The 26,390-nt window shown below is 42.0% G+C and overlaps 1 protein-coding gene across 1 annotated transcript in view; it reads left to right on the plus strand.

Annotated features, from left to right (window-relative positions):
• The first annotated feature begins 3,933 nt into the window (after positions 1-3,933).
• TGFBR1 (transforming growth factor beta receptor 1) overlaps positions 3,934-26,390 on the plus strand; it is a 63,212-nt gene continuing 40,755 nt past the window's right edge. Inside the window, exon 1 of the mRNA XM_049895556.1 lies at positions 3,934-4,106. Coding sequence (XP_049751513.1) covers positions 4,022-4,106 — 85 coding nt within the window. The 5' untranslated portion in view covers positions 3,934-4,021. The remainder of the gene's footprint in view (positions 4,107-26,390) is intronic.

Below are 26,390 nucleotides of genomic sequence, written 5' to 3' on the forward strand. Positions count from 1 at the left end.
CCTTTGGACTAATCTTTCTCTTGCGTCCTTGGTTTTCTTCATTCTCCCTTGCTCCAGATGGGGAGGGACCAGTGCAGTTATCTTAGATGGCCACTCACAAGCTTTTAAGACCCCAAATGCTACTCGCTGAAGTAGGATGTAGAACATTTTCTTTATAAACTGCATTATGCCAATTGAGCTAGATGTCCCCTGAGACCACGGTCCCCAGCCCTCAGCCCAGTAATTCAGTCCCTCAGGGATAAAACTCCTGTTCTTGGGAAAACAATGTTAAGAAAATAACAGACTGAGCAAAAACATTTGCAATACATATATCCAGCAAAAGACTCATATACGGGTTATATAGATATATATTAGGAAATCCTGGTGGCATAGTGGTTAAGTGCTATGGCTGATAACCAAAGGGTCGGCATTTCGAATCCACCAGGTGCTCCTTGGAAACTCTATGGGGCAGTTCTACTCTGTCCTATAGGGTCGCTATGAGTTGGAATCGACTTGACGGTACTGGGGTGGGTTTGGGTTATAGATATATATTACAAATCGTTAATAAAAAGACTTGGGCAAAAGACTTGGACAGATACTTAAAAAAAAGTTGATGTCCACAAGGACCCATTATCTCTCCATCTTTCTTTTCTACCTTCCATCTCCATTTATGGCCATCATCCTTATGTTCACAAGATGGCTACTGTAACTCCAGGCATTAAAACTGTGTCGCAGGCAGAAATAGGAAGGAAAGAATGTGATGAATCTGTCTCTTTATGAGAAAAACCACATCTTTCCCACAAGCTCCACTTGACAGATTTTGTTTATATTTCTCTGACTACAACTCAGTCACATGGCCATACCTAGCTGCAAGGAAGCCTGGAAAATTGAGGTTTTTTTTTTTTTTTTTTTTTAGCTAGGTGGATTTCTTTAGCAAAGTAAATCAGGGTTCTGTTATAAAGCATATGGGGAAATGGACGTAAGTTAGGCAACTAGGAGTCTCCGTGCTCTATACGGGGGTAAATATGAAAACAGAAGGAAAAGCAAACACAATGTACTCAGCATAAAGAATGAGAAGTAGTATTGTGCAGGGAACAAAGCACTGCAGTGAGTCTCCTAGTCCTGGCTCTGCACCAGACTTGCTGGGGAACTGGTTTTCGGGTTCTTCCCCTGTAAGTTAGACATTGGAGTAGATAACCTACAAGCCTATAGAACCTATTATGGGAATTAGGTTTTATGATAAATTGCTTATGTTCAAGAGCTCATTTAGATATCATAACAAATATATGAGTAGGAACAATATGTGAATATTATTCCATTTTGCACTGGAGCTTGCTAAATCTCAGAGCATCTACATTGGTGCACAGATCTAGTAAGTGGCAGAGCCAGAATTCCAACTAAAGTCTGCAGGCCCCCAAAGTCAAAGGCTTCTTTCCACTGTTCATCTTTTCTCCAAAGGTGGAACAAGCTCATTCATTTTAATTTACTGAATTTTAAGGTTATACTTTCTAAACCACTTTCAAAATGTAGCATGGCAGCCACCTGCAGCAGAATTACCTGGGGTGCTTTTTGCAAATGCAAATTTATGGGCCCCCTCTAAGTCAACTGAAGCCAGACTCTGGGGGCTAGACCCCTGGGATCTTCATTTTTAAAAGCTTCCCAGGTAATCTGGAGACACTTTAAGGTCTCACAACCACCATTTTAAAGTTACAATTTATTGGTCTATTCCAATGTAGTTTATTTGTGGATCCGTGGCTCATGGAAATTTCCTCCAAATATCAGGAAAATAAAATTTAAAAATACTCTGTTCCTCCTTCCTCTTCCTCAGTTTTCTATTGAACGCAGTCAGTTCCATGGAAAATGTTAAGGAACTGGAGGTGTGTCATGGAAGATATCTTAACATGGATTGACTGAGGCTCTGTAAAGCAAAGGCACAGATTAATATGAACATAAATGTTGGATAGAATCATACAGAGCTGGAAGGGGGATATGCAAAGGAAATGGCATTAACTAAATATTTACTATGTTCCAGACACTGTTCCAGACACAGCGCATCATTTAGGGAATCCAAGACATATGATTCAATCCCTTTTTATTTACAAATGGGGTAGGCATTACAGCACGGTTATCTCTACTTTACAGAGGAGGAACCTAAAGTTCAGAGAACAGTCACTTTTCAAAGGCGAATCGTTCGTTCGTTTGTACAATAAATATCTCTTGAGAGCTCTTATTTTATGCAAGACATTGAGAATAAAGCATCGAAAAGACAGTCCAGAGACCTTGTGTGTCACGGGGCCCTGGTTTACCCAAGTTTCCATTGAGGACTGAGAGAGCAGACTGGGGCTGGAGCCTGCCAACAGCAGCATCTCTGCCTGCCAGCAGCCAGGAGGAGTAGAGCTTGTGGCTGGTGGTCCAGAGCTCCACCGGGAAGTTTCCACGGCTCAGTGAATACCATGCCTTTACCTTTCTGGGCGGTGGGGAGTAGGCAGGGGCCTGAAGGGAGTACTTTGAAATGGAACTTAAAAGGGGCTAAGGGAACCCCAAAATCTCATCATAGTCTTTCAGTAACCTTGGGAGGCAGATATTATTTCCGATTTATAGAAGAAGAAGCTGAGGCTCAGAAAGGCTAAGTGTTCTCATCAGGAGTGACTAGAGCAGGTCTCAGATTCTAGTCCAATGCCCCCAGCCCTCGCACTTGACAGCTCACTGAAAAAAAAAGTCTAAATAGGTGGGTAAAAGGCTCAGCCAATAGCGCTAAAGTAGTTTACTTGAGGTTGGGTATGAGTCTTTCAACCAACATTTATTTAATTCCAAGTTCAAATCACACAGAAAATAGAACTGTTTTCTCCTTAAAAGGTTCTGCGGAAGAATGTTCTCTGTTCTATGTAACAGCCTCCTTGGCTGTGTTTGTGTCTGAAGAAAGGATCAGTCTGACAGGAAGAATTATAAATCTGGAGCTCATTTCGGTGTCCCAGCGGGAAGGTGGGTGGAGCGCCTCACAGTAAATTAGGAATTCAGAATGAAAACGTAGTTGAGTTTATCTGGGTTTTCAGTGACACCTCAGAATTATTGTATGGGCGTGTCAGACAGCTCAAGGTAATGCCTGCTTCTCCTACGCCCCGTGGGAGCGGGTGCTGAGAAGGGGAATCCTCCTCCTTTGGTGGGGTGGGGGCTTCCCTTTCCAACCTGGATCAGGAAGGGAGAACGGGGAAGACGAATAGTTTGAAGGCCTGAGTCTTCTCTGAGTTCTGGAGGGAGGCTATTGGGGGGTGTGTCTGAGCTCAGGATCTGGGTCCGAGGCTGGGCTCTGAGACTAGGATTTGGGAATTTTCTGAGCCTGGAACTTGGGCTAGAGCAGGAGTAAACAGGAGACTGAGTCGTAAAGGAAGGGCACCGAGAAAGGGTTTTGAGGGGGCAGATGTTGAAAGTTGAAGCGCGGACCTGGGGACGGAGAGTTGAAGCCTGAGGACACTGCGGATCTGGGCAGAATGTGTTGGGGTTGGGGTGGAGGTCAGTGCCAGGTCGTTGGTGTCTAGAGGAAGCTAAAAGACAGTCGAGGGGCCACAGCCTTTTTCCGACGACTCACAGACAGACCCGTCTCTCAGCCTTCGCCCATCCGGGACAAGAGACGCCCTCGCACCGGGGCTGGCGAGACCCTGCCCCCACCCGGCCGCCTCCGAGCCCGGAGCAGCGCGGGCTGGGCTTGGGGTCTGGGCGCCCTGCGCAGGGGGAGTGCTGGGGGCGTGGTCGGCGGCCGTGCCCCGCAGCTCGGGATTGGCTGCCACTTGGGCCCGTGGGCGGGGCTCCCGGCTGGGTTTCGCTGGGCGGTTCGCAGACGGCGGAGAGGCGGGGCCGGCGGGAGCCTGGCAGCCAATGGACTCGCGGCTCCGGAGCAGTTACAAAGGGCTGAAGCGAGGCCGCGGCGGTGGCGGCGGCGGCGGCAGCGGCGGCGGCGGCAGGGGAGGTGGGGCGAGGCGAGGCTTGCTGAGGCGAGGCGGCGGCCGGGCCGGGCCGGGCCACAGGCGGCGGCGGCGGCGGGACCATGGAGGCAGCGGCTGCTGCTCCGCGTCCCGGGCTGCTCCTCCTCGTGCTAGCTGCGGCGGCGACGCTGGTCCCAGGGACGACGGGTGAGTGGCGGCGCGGCCGGGTTGGCGGGCGGCTGGCGGGCGCGCAGGCAGGGCCCGGCCTCTGGCTCGCTCCTTCTCTTTCTCAAACATGGCGCGGGCCGGGGGCGCAGGTGGCGGCGCCGGGGCCGGGACTTGGGCGCGTGTTGGGCTCCCTGGCCCGGCGCGGCCAGGCCCCCGCCACGGAACCGCAGGCGCGGTGGGGAGGCTGGACGGGGGCGTGTGTCCGAGCGCGGGTGGACGCCCGGCAGCCCGAGGCCGCCCCACTTGGCGCTCCCCCGGAGAGGTGGCGTCGGGCGGAGCCGTCCGAGGCCGGGGGCTGCGCTCTGGGGTGTGAGTGAGTGAGGGCCCAGGACTGAGGGTGCGAGGGTGGCCCGGGCGAGCAGAGCAGGGCCTTCCGCTGACCTCCGCCGAGGGAACTGTGAAGCCTTGTCCCTGGTATCCCCACCCCAAGCGAGTCGGTGCCTGAGGCCCCAGGGGTCCGGGGCGGGGTTGGGGTCCAAAGAAGCTTCCCAGGCAGAGTGTGAGCTCTGAGCCTTCAGGCTTCCCCGGGCGGTGAGAGGGGGCTACCTGTGGCTGAGACCCCCGGGTCATTAGGGTTGCCCCCAGCTTTGGCCCCGGCCCGGTCCTGCTCAGAGAGGCTGCTTCCACAGCCTGGGGTGCCTTTGGCGAGGGAGCTGCGAAGCTTTGTGTGGAAGGAGGCGGACGAAGATGTGCGGAATGTTTCTTCTTTCGTGCGTCTGGAAAGTGTTGAAGCGAATCCAGTAACCAGACGGCTACGGATTGTTTTCATAGTAAAAAATGGAACGTTTGCTCACTCTGCGGGGTTTGGAATGTTTGAATGAGAATTACTCTGTGAATTTATCAAAAGCTTTTATTTCCTCGAAGAAGAATGCTAGTGATCTTTCTTTTCCCCAGTGACAGTAGTTTGAATCAGTCATCTGCATAGCTGGTTTTCAAGGGAAAATGCTTGCTTGGTTTTCCAAAATACTCAATCAGGATGGGGTAGGTGGTTATCTACCCAAATGGAGTACAGGGTGAAAAACTTCGTGTTACAAACCAAATGACAATACTAGAAGCTAAAATATGGACCTAGTTTTAGCAACTGAAATATAGTAAAAGTACATTCCTATTTCTGAAATCGGACACCCTGTATAAAAAACAAAAGACTCAACCCAAGGCTGAGGGTGTCAATTATTAGTCTGAATAGCTACTGTGTTTTAAGAGCTTACTATGATGTAGGTGCATAAAGTACACTAAAGTACTTCAGCTAATCCTCACAACTAAATCTTCAAGGCTAGTGGCATTTGCCCCCGTTTTATAGATGAGAAAACTGAGGCGAGAGGTTAAGTACTCATTTACTAAGTGCTACAGTTAGGATTTGCATCTTTGCATCCAGGGCTCTGTTTCCAAAGCCTGTACACCTTATATATGCCAGACTGTCTTACCCGGCCCATTTTTCTTGTTCAGTCATCTGATAGTGATTGATCTTTATTATTCACTTTTAGATTTTGGCTTCAAAATTTGAATACCAGGTTGCCTTCTTTCTAACTGCCAGCACATTCCTGAGTCCCTTCACACTGAAACTACAAGAAAAAACAATGGATTTTTGATACTGGCCTCGGGGAGAGGAGATAATTGTGTGGACCTGTGGTAGAATCAGCATAGTTATACATCAAACAGAAATGACATTTCCACATCACTATTAACTTGAATAACGTAATTCACTCTTTTCCAGTTATTGTAGGACAGAATATTCATGTATTCAGGTAACAGTATTAGACTTAATTGGCTGTACAGAACATTGCTCAACCCAAGCCCTGAAGGAGTTTACAGAATACATTGGCATGCATACGATAGAAAGCTGATCCAGATGCTTATTACTCCAAGCCCAGACTACGTCAACTAGTCTGCCTGCCCTGATTGCTCATATTGATGTTTCAGTTCATCCTTTTTGTACATACGGAAGAAGCTAAGCTCAGAAGCTTTTTTTTCTTTATAATTGCCTTCCTTATTCAAGAACTTGTAGTTCTTTATCGGCTGGCTGTTAATTTTATATTTCTCTGCCTGGCTTCTGCTTTCTACAGCATAGATTTCTCTAGGGAAAATGGTTTCCTATCCCTAGTGCAGAGTTTCATACCACTATGTTTACATATATATCCCATTTGAGAATGCAGGTTCTTTTCTGCCATTTCATAACTTTTTTTTCTTTGAAAACATGCCTAAAACCCAACTCTTTTTTTTTATTAATGCCTCTTAAGTATGCCTCTTTGTATGCAGCCAGCTGCCCGTTATCCCTCGAATCTAGTTGCTTTCCATTGTTTCTCTCATCTGGTCTTTTCTACAGGCTGCTGCCAAACTAATCTTCCTCAGTGATCCCCAGGAAGGGTTTACAAGACTTCCTATTTGTATTCAGCCATTAGAGCATATACTTGAGACCCATGATTAGAACCATCTCTGAGTATCAGACCAGAGAATCTCACCCTTTCACTAGTGCAAACCCTCAGTTCCAGCGATTTCTCTTTTCCCCCTGACTCCTGACTGCTCAGTCTTTCCACTGCATAATTAATTTTGTCCCCTTTTGGGGGTGGAGCCCTGGTGGGCAGTGGTTAAAAGCTCAGCTGCTCACCAGAAAGGTTGGCAGTTCTGATTGGTTGGTACCCTAGCGATGCCAGTTGTTACATATTTTTACTGTCACCCATAGAGGCTTCAGTATTCAAAGAGGAAAATGATTAGTACAGACTGAAGTGATTGCGGAAGGCTTCCTGGACACTTTAGGACTTAAGCTGTTTTTGAAGGGTGGCTAGAATTCAGATGGGCAGAGACAGGGATTTGATGAGTGTTAGGTTTTTTTTCCTGTATAACCTGTGTCTCCAGCCTCTACAGGGCAGCAGGAAACTTTTATTGACTAACTGGCAACTTACTCTTTAGAGTTAGGTACTTTATTCTGTAATGTGGGTTTTGGATGTATTGACCACTATTATTTTTATTAATTCTAAGAATTCTATGCTGTGTGACTAGAAACAAAATAGGAAGGTAATCTTAAGTGGCATGAGTGAAGGAGAATAACATTATGGGGTACCCACCAGGGCTAGGCATTCTAAAAGTAAAAGTGGTAGTATCCCTTCAGTTTACAGATGGGAAAACAGACATGGAGAGATCAGAAGAATTTCTCAGGCTTGTACAACAAATGAGTGGCAGAACTGAAACAGGGACTTTGATTTTCTGATTCCAAATATTGTGCCCTGTAAGGCACTTGAAAGCGTAAAGGACTTGGAGGTGAGGGAGGAACAAGGTTAGTGGAGTGAGTTCCCTAAGTGAAGTTGGTCTTAAACCTCACATAACTTATGAAGGAAGAGTGAGTTTTTGAAGGTAGCGGAGGGGAAGTAATTATTGGTTATAAGTCCTCAAGGGAAAGGTTATTATCTTTTTCTGTTGCTAATAAAAAAAACCTGGTATTGCTTATTGATTGAGAAAAGTAGACTTATAGTAGTTTGGAAGATGGTGAGGCGGTATTGAATAAGTAGAGTTTAATTGAACTGGGGTATAGTTATAATTGAAAAGCCTTGAGGTACATGGTTAAGTTTAGAATTTAAGATGATTTATTTTGTTGTTGAAATTAAATGAGGAATTGACATGAAGAAAATAATCATGGGGGAGATAAATCTTGTTCCTGTGGGGATGCCAGCTCCTGTAGGTGGGAGAAACCTGTTGAAAGGTTCTAGGCCTAGTTGAAAACAGTTATCCAGATTCAGCGGCATTCTTAGAGTACCATTGTATTGCATAAGATATGTTCATGTCTAATGAGGTGAGTTTTGAAAATATCATTAACTTATGGATGGCCCTTTTGATGTGAGACCATTTCTCTTCAAACCACAAGTTGCCTGCAGATGTTGATAAACTGCAGGCCTTTTGCTGTTCTGTCTTGGTCAGGGCTTACATAATAGCAGCCTTCTTTGAACAGATGGACTGTGGTTTGGTGTCATGTGATTGGATCACATCTTTGCTTCCTGTTTCTGGAGTTGAGGGCAGGTGCTAGCATGTTTCTTGGGAATTTTTATGCATTATCCTATTGCTGGGTCTAGGAAACTTTTAGTCTTTTAAAAATTGATGATCTGTCTTGACCCGGTTAAAGTCCAGTACTTAGAATAATTTTTAGTGCCTCTCTCAACTGAATTTTCTCACTATCAAATCCAAGCAGCCTCCATAAACATTAAAATTTGCTGCTACTCTGAATTAGATCCAGTTTTAGCTGTGTAGTTTGGTTTGGCCTAGATAATGCAGGTAGGTTTCTTGTGGTTACCCTTTTTTCGGTATGAATTTGTGATTGGTTGACTTGTAGGTTTTTTGCCTGTCTTGCTTTCCCCAAGTGTTAGAGGGGTAAGACTGGTTTTATGAGTCCAATTTTATAGATTAGATCTGGCCCTTTTGGCAATCTGAGAGCAGTACATATTATGAAGAATGATTTCTAACTTATTAAAAAGTTATGACTTGCAGAGTATATATACACACAGGTTGCTTTGGCGTTTCTCGATGGTTCAGTGGCCCTTGCACCATTTTATTAATCTGAAGAGAATATAAGACTGTACCAGGCATTCTGCTTGCTTTGCCTCGTTAAATTGTCTTAACAACCCTAGATAATAGTTGTATACCAGACAGTACAAAAGCTTCTTTCTTATGTACAGGTTAATTTCCGAAAGATTCTTTTTAAGTCCTTTTATCCTCAGGTTTAGACCTGGGTGACCAATGCTTATGTATCTAAGTAAAGTTAAACTAAGGAGAGAACTGTAAAAGTTTTGGAGGGGGGGTGGTAAGTAAACTTCTTTTATTTTTTTTTTAATTTTTATTGTGCATTAAGTGAAAGCCCACAAACCAAGTCAGTCTCTCATACAAAAACTTATATACACCTTACTATATATACTCCTAGTTGTTCTCCCTCTAATGAGATAGCACACTCCTTCCCTCCACTCTCTATTTTCGTGTCCATTCAGCCAGCTTCTGACCCCCTCTGCCTTCTCTTCTTCAGACAGGAGCTCCCCACATAGTCTCATGCATCTACTTGATCCAAGAAACTCACTCTTCCCCACTATCATTTTCTATCCCATAGTCCAGTCCAATCCCTCTCTGAAGAGTTGGCTCTGGGAGTGGTTCCTGGCTTGGGCTAACAGAAGGTTTGGGGACCATGACCTCTGGGGCCCTTCTACTTTCAGTCAGACCAAAGTCTGGTCTTTTTATGAGAATTTGAGGTCTGCATACCACAGCTCTCCTGCTCCCTCAGGGGTTCTCTGTTGTGTTCCCTGTTAGGGCAGTCATCGGTTGTAGCTGGGTGCCATCTAGTTCTTTTGGTCTCAGGCTGATGTAGTCTCGGATTTATGTGGCCGTTTCCGTCTCTTGGGCTCATAACTACCTTGTGTGTTTGGTGTTCTTCATTCTCCTTTGCTCCAGGTGGGTTGAGACCAATCAATGCATCTTAGATGGCTGCTTGCTAGCATTTAAGACCCTAGATGCCACTCTCCAAAGTGGGATGCAGAATGTTTTCTTAATAGATTTTATTATGCCGATTGACTTAGATGTCCCCTGAAACCATGGTCCCCAAAGCCCGCCCCTCCTATGCTGGTCTTCAAAGTGTTCAGTTTATTCAGGAAACTTCTTTGCTTTTGGTTTAGTCCAGTTGTGCTGACCTCTCCTGTATTGTGTGTTGTCTTTCCCTTCACCTAAAATAGTTCTTATCTACCATGTAATTGGAAACCCTGGTGGTGTAGTGGTTAAGTGCTTCGGCTGCTAACCAAAGGGTTGGCAGTTCAAATCTGCCAGGGGGCTCCTTGGAAACTCTATGGAGCAGTTCTACTCTGTCCTTTAGGGTCACTATGAGTTGAAATTGACTTGATGGCACTGGGTTTGGTTTTTTGGTTTTTACTGTGTAATTGGTGAAAACCCCTCTCCTTCCCTACCTCCCTGCTCTTGTAACCATCAAAGAATATTTTTTTTCTCTGTTTAAACTGTTTTTCGAGTTCTTATGATAGTGGTCTATACACCATTTATCCTCTTGCAGCTGACTAATTTCACTCAGCATAATGCCTTCCAGATTTCTCCATGTTATGAAATGTTTCACGGATTCGTCATTGTTCTTTATTGATACGTAGTATTGCATTGTGTGAATATACCATAATTTATTTATCCATTCATCCATTGATGGGCACCTTAGAGTTGCTTCCATCTTTTTGCTGTTGTAAACAATGCTGGAATGAACATGGGCGTGCCTATATCTGTTCATGTAAAGGCTCTTATTTCTCTAGGATATATTCCAAGGAGTGGGATTGCTGGATCGTATGGTAGTTCTAATTTCTAGCTTTTTAAAGAAGCACCAAATCGATTTCCAAAGTGGTTGTACCATTTTACATTCCCACCAGCATATGTAAGTGTTCCAGTCTCTCCACATCCTCTCCAACATTTATTATTTTGTGGTTTTTGGATTAATGCCCGCCTTGTTGGAATGAGATGGAATCTCATTGTAGTTTTGATTTGCATGTCTCTGATAATGATCGTGAGCATTTCTTCATGTATCTGCTAGCTACCTGAATGTCTTCTTTAGTGACATGTCTGTTCATATCCTTTGCCCATTTTTAATTCGGTTATTTGTCTTATTGTAGTTGAGTTTTTGCAGTATCATGTCGATTTTAGAGATCAGACGCTGATTGGAAATGTCATAGCTAAAAACTTTTTCCCATTCTGTAGGTAATCTTTTTACTCTTTTGCTGAAGTCTTTGGATGAGCATAGGTGTTTGATTTTTAGGAGCTCCCAGTTATCTAGTTTCTCTTCTGTATTGTTAGTAATGTTTTCTATACTGTTTATGCCATGTATTAGGGCTGTTTTTTCTTCCATGATCTTTATCGTTTTGGGTTTTGTATTTAGGTCTTTGATTCATTTTGAGTTAGTTTTTGTGCATGGAGTGAGGTATCAGTCTTGTTTCATTTTTTTACAGATGGATATCCAGCTATGCCAGCACCATTTGTTAAAGAGACTGTCTTTTCTCCATTTAAGTGACTTTGGGCCTTTGTCAAATATCAACTGTTCATATGTGCATGGATTTATGTCTGGATTCTCAATTCTGTTCCATTGGTCTATGTGTCTGTTGTACCAGTACTAGGCTGTTTGGACTACTGTGGCAGTATAATAGGTTCTATAATCAGGTAGAGTGAGGCCTCCCACTTTCTTCTTCTTTTTCAGTAATGCTTTACTTATCCGGGGTCTCTTTTCTTTCCATATGAAGCTGGTGATTTGTTTCTCCATCTCGTTAAAAAATGTCGTTGGAATTTGGATTGGAATTGCGTTGCCTATGGCTTTTGGTAGAGTAGACATTTTTACAATGTTAAGTCTGCCTATCCCTGAGCAAGGTAAGGTTTTCCCCTTATGTAGGTCTCTCTTGGTTTCTTGCAGCAGTGTCTTGGAGTTTTCTTCGTATAGGTCTTTTACATCTATGGTAAGATTTATTTCTAAGTATTTTATCTTCTTAGGGACTACTGTAAATGGTATTGGTTTGGTGATTTCCTCTTCAATGTTCTTTTTGTTAGTGTAGAGGAATCCAACTGATTTTTGTATGTTTATCTTGTATCCTGATACCCTGCTGAAGCTTCTATTAGTTTCAGTAGTTTTCTGGAGGATTCTTTAGGGTTTTCTGTGTATGAGATCATGTCATCTACAAATAGAGATACTTCTACTTCTTCCTTACCAATCTGGATGCCCTTTATTTCTTTATCTCGCCTAATTGCTCTGGCTAGGACCTCCAGCACAATGTCGAATAAGAGTGGTGATAAAGGGCATCCTTGTCTGGTTCCCGATCTCAAAGGGAATGGTGTCAGGCTTTCTCCATTTAGGACGACGTTGGCTTTGTATAAATGCCCTTTATTATGTTGAGGTATTTCCCTTCTATTCCTGTTTTGCTGAGAGTTTTTAGCATGAATGGGTGTTGGACTTTGTCAAATGCCTTGTCCGCATCAGTTCATAAGATCCTGTGGTTCTTGTCTTTTGTTTTATTTCTATGATGGATTACATTAATTGCTTTTGTAATGTTGAACTGTCCCTGCATACCTAGTATGAATCCCACTTGGTCATGGTGAGTTATTTTTTTGATGTGTTGTTGAATTCTATTGGCTAGAATTTTGTTGAGGATGTTTGCATCTAAGTTCATGAGGGATATAGATCTGTAATTTTCTTTTTTTGTGATACCTCTACCTGGTTTTGGTATCAGGATTATGCTGGGTTCATAGAATGAGTTTGGGGATTATTCCATCCTTTTCTGTGCTCTGAAATACCTTTGGTAGCAGTGGTGGTAACTCTTCTCTGAAAGTTTGGTAGAATTCTTCAGTGAAGCCATCAGGGCTAGGGCTTTTTTGTTGTTGTTGGGGGCTTTTTAATTACCTTTTCAATCTCTTGTTATAGGTTTATTTAGTTATTCTACCTCTGCTTGTGTTAGTTTAGGTAGGTAGTGCATTTCTAGAAATTTGTCCATTTTCTCCAGGTTTTCAAATTTGTTAGAGTACAGTTTTTCATGGTATACTTTTATGATTCTTTTAATTTCAGTTGGGTCTGTTGTGATATCGCCCATCTCATTTCTTATTCGGGTTATTTGCTTCTTCTGTTTTACTTTTGTCTGTTTGGACAATGATTTATTGATTTTGTTGGTCTTTTCAAGTAACCAACTTTTGGTCTTATTAACTCTTTCAGTTGTTTTTCTGTTCTTTATTTTATTTAATTCTGCTCTAGTTTTTATTATTTGCTTTCTTCTGCTGCCTGAGGTCTTCTTTTGCTGCTCGCTTTCTGTTTGAGTCATAGGGTTAATGCTTTGATTTTGTCCATTTCTTTTTGGATTGTGCATTTATTGCTATAAACTGACCTCTCAGGACTGCTTTTGCTGTGTCCCAAAGGTTCTGGTAGGATGTGTTTTCATTCTCATTTGATTCTGTGAAGTTCTTTATTCCATTCTTAATTTCTTCTGTAACCCAGTAGTTTCTGAGTAAGGTGTTGTTCAGTGTCCATGTGTTTGATTTTTTTTTTTTTCTCCTTGCTTTTTCTGTTACTGATTTCTACTTTTATGGCTTTATGGTCAGAAAAGATGCTTTGTAATATTTCAGTGCTTTGGATTCTGTTAAAGCTTGTTTTATGGCCTAATATGTTGTCTATTCTGAAGAATGTTCCATCTATGTTGGAAAAGAAAATATACTTGGCCGCTGTTGGGTGGAGTGCTCTGTATATATCTATGAGGTCAAGCTGGTTGATTGTGACATTTAGATCTTCTGAGTCTGTATTGAGCTTCTTTCTCGGTGTTCTGTCCTTGACCAAAAGTGCTGTGTTGAAGTTTCCTACTATCACTGTGGAGCTGTCTGTCTCTCTTTTCAGCGCTGTTAGAGTTTGTTTTATGTATTTTGGAGCCCTGTCAGTGGGTGTGTAACTATTTATTATGGTTATGTCCTTCTGGCATATTGACCCTTTGATCATTGTATAGTGTCTTTTATCCTTTGTGGTGGATTTAAATTTAAAGTCTATTTTGTCAGAAATTAATATTGCCACTTGTCATAGATTGAATTATGTCCCCCCAAAAATGTTTATTAACTTGGTTAGGCAATTATTCCCAGTATTCTGTGGTTGTCCTCCATTTTGTGATTGTAATTTCATGTTAAAGAGGATTAAGGTGGGATTGTAACACCCTTATCAGGTCCCATTGGTCATCCAGTATAAAGGGCGTTTCCCTGGGGTGTGACCTGCACCACCTTTTAACTCTCAAGAGATAAAAGGAATGGGAAGATACCAGAGAGTGGGCACCTCATACCACCAAGAAAGCAGCACCAGGAGCAGAACACATCCTTTCCCTGCACCTGAGAAGCTCCTCAACCAGAGGAAGATTGAGGACAAGGACCTTCCTCCAGAGCTGACAAAGAGAGAAAGCCTTCCACTGGAGCTGACACCCTGAATTTGGACTTTTAACCTACTAGATTGTGAGACAATAAACTTCTCTTTGTTAAAAACATCCACTTGTGGTATTTTTGTTATAGCAGTACTAGATGACTAAAACACGACTCCTGCTCTTTTTTGATTGTTTGCTTGATATGTTTTTTCCCTACCCTTTGAATTTTAGTTTATGTCTTTAAGATGTGTCCCTTGTAGGCAGCATATAGACGGATAGTGTTTTTATAATCCATTCTGTCACTGTCTGTTTGTTGGTACATTTAGTCCATTTACATGCAGCATAATTATCGATAGGTATGAGTTTAGTGCTGTCAGTTTGATGTCTCTTTTTTCGTGTGTGTTGTTGACAGTTTCTTTGTTCCACTTAATTTTCTGTGCTGAGTCATTTTTCTTTATGTATTTTGTTTTCACCTTTTTCGTTGTTGTTGGTTTTGTATTTGCTGAGCCTTTATGTTTTTGTTGTTTTTTATTTTGATGTGTAGGACTGTTAGTTTCATTTTTGGTTACCTTAATATTTACCCCTATTTTTCTAAGTTTAAGTCAATTTTTTATTATATTGCTTTCACTTCCTCTCCATATGAAAGATCTATGACTACATTTTTTAGTCCCTCTTTTTTATTTTAATGTCGTCATCTTTTACGTAATGAGGTCTCTGTTTCCCTGTTTTGAGCATTTTAGCTTTGATTTATTTTTGTGATTTCCCTATCTGGGTTGACATCTGGTTGCTCTGTCCTGTGTTCTAGTCTTGGGTTGTTGTCTGATGTTACTGATTTTCTAACTGGATGACTCCCTTTAGTATTTCCTGTAATTTTGGTTTGGTTTTTTACAAATTCTCTAGACTTCTGCTTATCTGGAAATGCCCTAATTTTGCCATCATATTTGACAAACAGTTTTGCTGGATATATAATCCTTGGCTGGCAATTTTTTTCCTTCAAAGCTTTATATACGTCATCCCATTGCCTTCTTGCCTGCATGGTTTCTACTGAGTCATCCGAGCCTAGTCTTATTGACTGTCCTTTGTAGATGACTTTTCGTTTATCCCTAGCTGGTGTTAAAATTCTCTATCTCTCTGTCTTTGGTTTTGGCAAGTTTGATTATAATATGTCTTGGTGACTTTCTTTGAGATCTACCTTGTGAGAGGTTTGAGGAACATCTTGGATAGATACCTGCTCATTTTTCATGATATCAGGGAAGTTTTCTGGCAACAAATCTTCAACAATTCTCTCTGTATTTTCCATTATCTGCCCCCTCCCCTTTCTGGTACTCCAGTCACTTATAGGTTATTCCTCTTGATAGAGACCCACGTAATTCTTAGGGTTAATTCATTTTTTTAAATTCTTCTATCTGATTTTTCCTCAAATATGTTGGTGTCAAGTGCTTTATCTTCAGTCTCACTAATTCTGACTTCCATTGCCTCAGTTTTGCTCCCATGACTTTCTGTTGAGTTGTCTAATTCTGAAATATTATAGTTCATATTCTGGATTTCTGTTTGCTGTCTCTCTGTGGATTCTTGCAGCCTGTTAAATTTGTCATTATGCTCTTCTCTAATCTTCTGAAGTTCCTTAAATTTGTCTGTGTGCTACTTGGCTTGTTCTTTGTTTTGCCTGATCTCCTTCCTCCTGATCTCTTGAAGAGTTCTGTGTATTAATCTTTGGTGTTCTATCTCTGGTAATTCCAGGAAGTTCTCTTCATTAGGAAGATTTCTTGAATCTTTGTTTTGGGAGCTTGCCGAAGCCATCGTGGTCTGCCTGTTTATGTGATTTGATACTGGCTCTTGTCTCTGAGTCATCAATAAGTTGTTGTATGTATTTATTTTATGTTCGCTTACTGTGTCCTAGCTTCTTGTTTTGTTTTGATATGCTCAAATGGGCTGCTTGTGTGAGCTAGTTTGATTATCGGTGCCTTTGAAGCTCTAACATCTTGTCACTAGATGGTTAGAGCTGTTAATAGGTATGTGAGCGCAGGAGTCCATTTACTTTTCTTGTATGGATTTAGCTCATATGTCCAGGTAGTTGGTCACCAAGTGTGTGGTGCAGGCTTTCACCTACAGTCTTAGACGGGCAGGGGTGATTGGTATAGGCACCGGTATCTGGCTGCAGTAGGGAGTCGTGCACGAGAAGGCAGGGGGCTGATAGCCTCCCCTGAGGGTCTGTGAGGAAAGTGTGTCCCTGTTCCCCAGAGTGCGTAGGTAGATGGGTTTTGTAGCCAGAGTATGGGCACCCAATGCTGTTGGCTGTAAGGACTGGAAGGCACCACTTATTCTTGGACCTCTCTCATGGTTGGCTAGGTGGCATGAGTGCAGCCACCAGTCCTCAGGCCCCTGATGTGGGTAGGTGAGGACTGTGCTTAATAGGCAGGGTGGTGTCAAATGTCACAAACCTGCCTCTCCACCATATAGCTGATACAATGAAGTTAGGCTTCAGGTATATACCCTGTTGCACTGTGCTAGCGAGGGCCTACCGTGTTGAAGTGGGGCCCACACAGGCCTGTGCAGGGGCAAAAGGCATTCTAAGTCCATGGACCTCTTACACCTGTGCCTAGGCAGAGGAGCTGTGCCTGCCCTGAGTTCCTAGTTCAGGGGAGCTGGCAGGTTATTTTTTCCTGTTCATTAATTTGTTCCCTCTCCCAGGCCGAGAGTGGCTCAGGGCACATAATGGGCCCTACTTCAAGCCCAGGGGAAGTATCAGTCCCTGAAGCAGGCCGGACCAGACTGGTGCAGAGCAGGGAGAGAACAGGGAGAGAAGTTTTTCCCAGAGGGGTGTTTTTTGATCCACACAGTAGGTTAGATGCAAGTACTTAACTTTTGCCATTTGAGGGCTGCTTCTCACTGGTTCTGAAGGGATGAGCAGACTTTCCGGTCGCTCCGTCTCTCCCGATGTGTAAAACGTGTCCCAAGCGCCACTGCTTGCCTCACTGTGCACAGCTGATCCGGCCTGCAAGGTGTCAGTTCCCGCCTGCAGGGTTCCAGTTCCCGCCGGGTCACATCTGGCAACTCCTTGCTGCTTCTGAACCATCACTCTCTCCCCTTCTGCTCAGTCCGATTCCTCAACTTTGTGTTTGATGTTCAGGGCTCCTAGAATGTCATATATAATCAATTCACTTGTTTTTTTGGGTCTTTATTGTAAGAGGAACCACAGGAAGCATCTGACCACTCTACTATCTTGGCCCCGCCTTGCCCTTTACCTTTTGTTTTCCAGTCCTCTAGAAAGCCACCTAAGGTCGACTATTTATTTTGACCCTGTAACCCTAGCTTGGATCTAGAGCCCTTCCCACTTTACTGGAATATTTGTCCCTCCTGGGTTACTGGTTCATAATTTGTCTTTTTTTCCCACCTCACTGATGCCGAAGAAGTATATATTTAAAATTATACTTGATCTTCTGGTTGCACTGAAATTAGCCTTCAGGCTGTCCTGCTTTCCCTGCAGTAATATGTTTGACCTCTTGGAAACCTGCTCTGGTTGCTGGCTTGGGGAGAAGAGAAGTTTCCTCTTTGGGTCCTGGGTGTGTACACTCTTGGCTTTGGTCATGGTAGCTGATAATACAGATGTCACCTTTACTGTCTCTTGTAGTTCCCTGATAGCTGTCTTGTTAAATGCTTCTGCTGCTGCTTTTTCCTCCGTGGATCAAACATTGGTGCAGTTGTATCTCTAGGCCATCTTTATTTTTCTGTTTAGACAGATCTAACATAAGCCTGCTTTGCTTCCAGTTTTGAGGGCAGATTCAGTTCATGTGACTTGGTTGCCAAAAATTTAATACAATCTTTGTTTATAGGAGGTAGGTATAAGAGCCCCACATTATTTGTGTGTAATTAGATTATAATCAGTGTATCTCTCTGGGACTCACTTTGAAAGGAGGATAGCACCTAACTTACGTGATGGTTATGAAGATAATATGAAATGGTCTTTATAAAGTACCTAGCACATAGCCTGACACCAATGGGTATTCAATAAATGGGAGTTACATACTTAAGTAAGCAAAGGAATGTCTTTTGGAATAGGAATTACATGCCTATCTAATGAAGAATTAGGATTAATTGGTAGCCTGAGAGGTAGATTTCAACTCGGTATAAGGAGGGACTTTCTATCAGTGAGAGTTGTCATAGAATAGACCATTGTAAGGTAATAATTCCCTGTAACTGAATGAAAATATTCAGCAGAGGCTGAATAACCTTCTGTTGGAGAAGCTGTAGAAGGAGTTTCCCACGTTAGGTAGCAGGTTGTACCTGATTATCTCCAAGCTCTTGTTTCGACTCTAGGACTCTGTACTTTCAGCGTAGCCCATACTTCTTTGCATATTGTTTTTAGCCAGCATGTAGGTTTAACCTCCCTAGCATTCATGGCTTCAAGATGAGCACTACTTGTAACTTTCTTATATGGGAGAAATTTATTCGTTGATAGGCTTTCATTCTGGCCGTTCTCCAAAAAAGGATTTAGGTAGTTTGAAATAAAAACAAATGCAGTTTAAGAACAAAACTAATGACCAGAAAGGATAAGAACCAGTAAATAAAAGAGGAAGAGTACAATTATCCATAACTTTTAGTTGAAGAAAGCATTAGCAATTGGGCACATACTTAGCTCTGCATTTTCTAGCAGCAAAGGCAAATAAGGCAATCAGATTGTTTGCAAAGATCTCATTGCCCAGTTCTTGAGAGTTCATGAGAAGGCTGCCACTTTCCTTAATAAAATGGAGCCCCAAACACCAATGCAATGCAGAGAGAATCTCTTAAGTGGGGAGTGGTTGGTGGACCTGGCGCCCTTGATTCTTCTAATCGGGATTCATCTTTAACATGTATTGAGGGTTCATTTAATACTGCTGGTACTCCATTCAGAGGTTATGATCCAAGGTTGGACACATTAGTCTTTCTTAGAAAACAGCTGATGAAAGGCTGAAACATTTAAATCAAGCTTTGCTAAAAGCTAGGGAGTAATGAATAGAGAGCCACATGAACCTATTCAACCTGGCTTACAAGGCATTTTCCTCAGGTCCTTATCTTTTGGCCTGTCTTCATTTGGCAGGCATCATCTTTGTACTGCCACCAAAGGTGAACAGAGCCAAAATTTACCTTTCTTCAAACAGGTCCAAGACAGCATGGTCTGGAGAGCATCTTTGCTTGAGTTTCTGGTCTCATTTCTGGGTGATGGATATTGGTAATGATGACCCTTTAGGAGAGACCACACTTACCCATAAAGTGTACCCTACTGCACTGGTCTCCTAATAAGCTCAATAGTCATATAAAAGATATCCACGTACATTAGCGTGAGGAGAATTCTTTGATTAGAGACACAGTGGTTTCCTTGGGAAAAATAAGTTTCTAGAAACAAGTTTCTAGAAAATAAAGTGAATAGTTTATCACTCTCCCTGACTTGTATGGATTTGTTTTCCTTTGTTATTCTGCTGTTGCTGAGCTATGTCAGGTCTGTCCTGGTGTTTCCCTGTTCTAACTAACAGGACTGAACTTCCTTATTTTTGCTCACTTCAGGATAAACCATTCCATCTAGATTTCCTAGGTGTGAGCCTCACTGATTACATAATAGTGTTTATTTATAGTTCCAGGACACCTTGTGCAGGCATCCTGTTACATTTCTACAATATAAGGTCTTTAAATATGCATTGAAATACAAATAGCTCCTATGGGTAAGAGCAGAAACAGATGGCACTTTCTACTAGAATTTAGGTTTGATATAAGGAGCCCTGGTGACACAATGGTTAAGCACTTGACTGCTAACTGAAAGGTCATAGGTTTGAACCCACCAGCAGCTCTGCTGAATAAAAGATGTGGCAATCTGCTCCTGTAAAAATTTACAGCCTAGGAGCCACTATGGGGCCATTGTCCCCTGTCCTGTAGGGTTGCCATGAGTTGAATGGGGAATGGATTCCATGGCACACAGCAACATACATATTTGGGAGTGCTGAACATGGAGGAGATAGATGGTTAAACTTAAGGAGAAATGTAGAAACAGAAAAGCAGGAACTGTGGCTTTTCATATACGGTTTTTTTTTTTGTAGCTTGATGTATTCATTCCCAGATCCAACCATAATGTGTTCTAATTGAGTCTCTTTGTTTAGCACATGGCAGTTGATTTGAGTACTTTCTCCAGTTGAAAAACTGACATTTTAATTTTGTTATTCAATGCGCAACAGATTTAAATGATTTAAATACGCTAAGATTTAAATACACTAAAATTGTGTATTATAGATTTCCTCAACAATAATTATATATAATTATTTTACCAAAACAAACACGTTAAAGTCGTTGTAGCTATTTTATCTCATTACACATTTGGAAAAAAATGACAAGTAAGGGACCAGAGTTTGTTTATGTTTCTGAAGGAAGAATGATAAATTCTGGTTGCCTGATCCACCAAAGCAATGCGAAATTGGCCTTGATAAAGAATATGGAAATGTAGGGAAGCAGGGGAACTAGAAATAGTTCCTGCCTATGTGGTATTAAAATATTTGATGGTTTTCATGAATGTGGTATCTCAAAAATATTAAGGGACCTGTAAAGATTAAATGAGATTGTGCAAGTAAAACTTTAGCATGAATCTTTGCATGTAGAGAACAGCAATAAGTGATGGTTATTAAGGAGATCGTTTTTCAGAGAATTTTTAGACTGGAAGGAACCATGACTAAAGGATCATGATCATCGTCTCATCTAACTTGTTTATTTTAATAGGTGGGGAAACCGGGCCTCAGAAATTATGTGGTATTTCAACAGAATATAGTCAGCTAAGGAAAAAGACCTGGTGATCTGTTCCCTTAAAGATTACAGTCTGGAAAACCCTGTGGGACAGCCCTGCTCTGTAATGTGGGGTCACTAGGAATTGAAATTGACGGCACTTAGCAACAATGATAGAATATAGGAATCAGGCTTCTCCTTGCTTAGAACTGCATCTAATATCCCTTTCCTAACTCAAGCCTCCGTTAAGGAGACTGATTTTTTTTAACTGACTAAATTTATGAAAGATCTAAATACTCTCAAATGAGATCCCTAAGAGATGGATGCATAGATAGATAGAAACAAGATAAAATCAATATAGCAACATAGTAAGTTACAGAATTTTGGTGGTCGCATATAGGTGTTCACTTCACAGTTCTGTCAATTTTTCTGAATGTTTAAAAGTTTCATAATAAAATGTTGGGAGAAATTGAAAAAAATCCATAGTATTTCCCTACTCCAGATGTGTTTTTATTACTGATCTCTCTCAGCACAGATAAGCTAGCAGTGCTTGCCACAGCTAAATGAAATAACATGGGGTCAGAGCCCTCTGGATGTGTATTCTAGGCCTTGACATTTGCCAGAGATTGAGAACAGCAGGTCTTTTTCCTTTCCTTTCCTTTCCCTCCCCCCTCTTCTTTTTTTTCAAATTACAAATGATAGTTGTGCATTAAAAAACCAAACCCGGTGCCGTTGAGTCGATTTCGACTCATAGCGACCCTATATAGGACAGAGTAGAACTGCCCCATAGAGTTTCCAAGGAGCGCATGGCAGATTCGAACTGCTGACCCTTGGGTTAGCAGCTGTAGCACTTAACCACTACACCACCAGGGCATGCAGATTTATAATTCCCTAACCACCACCTGACAAGCCAGTTCATACAGTTACTGTATATAACTTTTCTCCACCACCCGTCTTACCAGTTCACCTTACTGTGCTGACTTGTGTTGTTATGATGCTGGAAGCTATGCCACTGGTATCTCAAATACCAGTAGGGACCCATGGTTGACAGTTTTCAGTTGAGTTTCCAGACTAAGACAGACTAGGAAAAAAGACCTAGTGATCTACTTCTAAAAACTACCTAATGAAACCTTATGGATCACAGCAGAACATTGTCTGATTCGCTTGCTTGGCACGTTATCAGGAGGAATCAGTCACTAGAGAAGGACTTCATGTTTGCTAAAGTAGAAGACCTGTGAGGGCATGGAAGCCCTTCAGTGAGATGGATTGGCATAGTAGCCACAACAATGGACTCAAACATGCTGGAGATTATGAGGATGATGCATCGTACATACGGTCACCATGAGTCGGAGTTCACTTGATGGCAGCAAGCAACAACATTGTAATTTTCCTATGAACAAATGCTTTCCAGTGTTTCATTTTCCTCCATGGTGGATTTTACTTCTGTTCTCCTCCTTATTATGAATTTATAAGCTCCAGCCTCTCTGTTCTCACATAGTCTTTCTTCCCATGATCACAATTGTTCCTTCCGCTTCATCCTTTTTTAAAAAAAGCCACATGAATATTCTTTATAGCTAGAGCCTCTCCACCCTTTCTCATCTATTAAGTTTTGTCAGATCTATCCTGCCTTTGCCTTATGATAAGAGAAGGGAAAGAAGGGAGGAGCTTTAAATGAATTGAATTTAAGCATCAGGCAGAAAAACCTAAGGAGATACTTTGCAAGGCCCAGCAGGCTCAGGATTAGCTGTACATGGCAAACAGATGGTGTACGTAAGGCAGAGGGTAACAGCGCCCAGGGGCAGTCTCTTAAACTGAGCCCCCCCTCATGGGGGGAGGTGGGAGGTGTGTGCGATTCGCTGGCCAGCCTCATCTGGTGCCCCCTTGAACTCGCGCCTGGGGGTAAATACCCGTTCTAACCTCCACTTGTTACACCTCTGCCCTAAGGAAATATTTGCTATAAGCAAATGGGTGCTTGCATCTAATTTAGCTTAGAGTCCTTGGATCTGGGAAAAGTCTTCTGGAGCAAATGGGTACACAGTAATCACCTCTGAACCATTCTAAACCATAGCTAGGATCTAGTAAGTACTGTATCTAGGCTTCATAATTCTGCAAGATAGTCTTCTGTGCTCTATTTTCTGTTACCAAGAGCATCAAGCCCTGGCATACCCTTATATTTTAACTAACACCCTGCTGGAGGCCTTTTTCAGTAACCATCAATGCTACCAACAATTTGAAATCCATATTCCTAATGCCAGGTCTCCAGACATCTAGATTTTGACCTCTGAAAACTTGATTGGGCTGGTTACAGTGTGTCCCAAGCTTCAGTTTTCATATATACATAGTTTAGTCTTAAAGGGCAAGTGTTCCCTTGACAGGAATTCAGTTAACACTAGATGCTTGCATCCTCATGGGACAATGGAGCCATGAATTCAGTGATTAGAAATATTGGCCATTTTGGCTAGGCTTTTTTAGTTTACCCATGTTCCTGTAGGAGACTGCAACCAGGATTGTACTGCTCGCTTTGGCATTTTCTTTGACAGGGAGATGAACATTTCAGATAAGGAAGGCAAGAAAATTAAAGCCTGTATAACTGTATGTGTCATCTTCCAAAAAAGTCTCCATTTTCTGTGCTCTCCCTGTACTTTGTCTGCATACCATTTATCAAAACCACTGCCGTCGAGTAGATTTCGACTCACAGTGACCCCATAGGGTTTCCGAGGCTGTAAATCTCTGTAGAAGCAGACTGCCACATCTTTCTCCTGCAGAGCCTCTGGTGGTTTCAAACCGCTGACCTTTCGGTTAGCAATCCATCGCTTTAACCACTGTGCCACCAGGGCTTCTTACTGTTTATCAGAGGCATGTATATTCTCTACATTGTGAACTCCTTGAGAGCAGGAGTCTCATCCTAATCATCTTGTCCTCCTAAGGTGCCTAAAACATAAGTGGTCATTCAGGGTCTGTTTAGGTGTATGTTTATTTCCTACACAGGCTACCAGTGCTGTCTTTTTCTGGTAGAAGGTACTCAGGCCTTAGTCTGTTTCTAAAATTACTGACTGCACAGCACTGTCAGCTCATTTCCTCAACTGTGGCTTCAGTAGGTCTTTGACTGTTTGCTGGCCCAGGTGTAACTCGACTCTGCCCTTAATTCAAAGGCAGCTGGTAGGTGGTTGCCATTTCCGTCTCTTACCACAATTCTGTTTTATGCCTCATTCCCCTAGCCCAGAATTATTTGCCACTTCCGTTTAGGATCATCCGTCATTACCTCTCAGTGTCTGTACAACCAAGTTACAGTTGCCTCCTATGGCCTGGCTTGCTTTCCAAAGGGAAGGGATTGAGTTCTTTGTCTTATTTTACTTGGGAGAGATCGCCATAGATTATCTAATAACCCCCTTTATTTTCCTTTCTGTGCTTTTAGAATAAATGTGGATTATGTCTGTACCACTTAGGGCAATTTTGTTTCCTCATTTGTAAAATAAGGTGCTAGCATTAGATTATTACCAGGTTTCTTGCAGCATGAACATTTTAGGGTCAGTGAGTTATGATTCTTTATTAGAGGTATTATATATAAAGCTACAATCTGGATGTGTTTAAATAATTGGTTAATATGGGTTGGAATTTAAAATATACTTCTCTGTAGGTACCTCCCGTTGCTGCTACAGTGAAGTGCTTGAGCTAGTCCTGTTCAAACAGTCATGTTGCTGAAACACTCTGTGTATGGGTATCTAGGCGTGGAGAAAGATAATAGCTACCATGAATGTTTACTGTTTTATCTGCAGTGGTTTACTTTGTACTGTATGAATTTTGCCTCTTAGAACTGTATAGCAAGGACTGGCACGTAACAGGTGTTAAATAACTATTTGTTGAGTGAATGCATAATTGAATTTTTAAGCATTTTATTTTGTTCCAGGCACTATGCTAAGTATTCTATGTATATTATCTCATTTAATTTGCAAGCCTTCCAAGATTGGAACTGTTATCTCAAATTAACAAATTTAAGAAACAGATGCAAGTAAGTTAAATGATGACTCAGTTGTTGACTGACAGAGATAGGATTCCAATGTAAGTGGTTTTTTTTTTTAACATCTGCTATATGTCATCCTCTGGGATGGGCAGTTTCTTTTTCACAGATCCCTTCTTGTGTTACTACAGTGAAACCTGTGAGCCATAACGTGCTGGCACTGCCTTGCTTTTCCAGGTCTTGCGAGTTTTCCGCCTTTGACAGTCTTCCCACTTTTCTCTTGCTCTTTATTAATAGAAAATATATGAGTTTCCCATCTTGCACAGGTTTCCGCTTTATACGGATTCCAACTTTTGCAGTATTTCCATTTTGTTGTTGTAGAATGGTATACTTGTCGAGTCGATTCTGACTCACGGCAACCCCAGGTGTGCAGAGTAGAACTTGCTCCACAGGGTTTTTAAAGGCTGTGACCTTTCAGAAGAAGGTCACCAGGCCTGTCTTCCTTATGATTTGACTGAGTATTGGTATAGCATAAATTGACCCAGTTGCTATAGCTGTAAAATGTGTGTTCCAAATATCAACTTTTCATCCAGTAACCAAGAGCTTAACTGTTCATGCCACCTAGGGACTCCTTGGACTTAAGTCTTTTTTGTCTAAATTCCATGAACTTAACTACCATACTCCATAGTACCTACTAGTCAGAATAAAATCTAATGAGACACGTGAATAAAACTATATTTAGATTGAGGAAAAGTAAGAAATTCTGTTATTGCTTTAGCACTCACTGTTAGAAATAGACGTTTCTTTATTTCTTTTCAGGGTCTGGGGTAAAGGCTAAGGAAGAGTGTACACATTTGCTCTGTATGTTAACGTGTCCCCTCAACTCATTGAGGTGGAACTAAAACAAGGTCACTTGACAGGAACTTAATCGTAACCATGATGTATACAGCTTTATTTCCTGCCCTTTCTTAAGTTAATAGCGTGACCATTTCCCTGAGCTTAAACTTTCTTCTAAAATATCAGTTTTAATGAAGATATAATGTTGCATTTATGATTGTATCATTGCTTTATTGTCACGCGTAAGTTGTCTTTTCAATCAGAATGATGTAGTGAACATCCATATGCGTATATCTTTGTTTTCGTCTATTGTTTCCTTAGACTGAATTCCTTACTGAATTAAAAGGTATATGCTTTTTAAAGGTTTTCACTGTATTTTATCAAATTATTTTCCAGAAAGAATATAAAGTTTGGAAATGAGCACAGAGTGGCCGTACTCCTTAGGGTATTTGCTGAGTTGGAGTTTGGAAGGGAGTGTAGGGAAGGGGAATGGAGCATAGAGAAGCATTAATTTTTTTTTTTTTGGTAACTTTGAATAGGTGTAATACACTCACATTGTTGAAAATTCAAAAATTACAATTGGCTGTATAGTGAAATGTCTCCTCGCATCACTATCCTCTAGGCAGCCTCGTTCCCTTTCTCCCTTGGAAGCCAGTGCTGCCTGTTTCTTTGTATACTTGCAGGGACATTCTTGGCCGACCCGGATGTGTTACAGAATAGAATGTGTGTACGCGTTTCTTTTATTACTCAGACGTTACCATATCAAATATACTGTTCTGTACTATGCATTTTTCCCTTAGTGTGTCTTAGGAATCAGTCTACCCAGTACATAAAGAAAACTATGTTCTT

This window comes from Elephas maximus, chromosome 9 (assembly GCF_024166365.1).
Source record: "Elephas maximus indicus isolate mEleMax1 chromosome 9, mEleMax1 primary haplotype, whole genome shotgun sequence".
Classification (NCBI taxonomy): Eukaryota; Metazoa; Chordata; class Mammalia; order Proboscidea; family Elephantidae; genus Elephas; species Elephas maximus.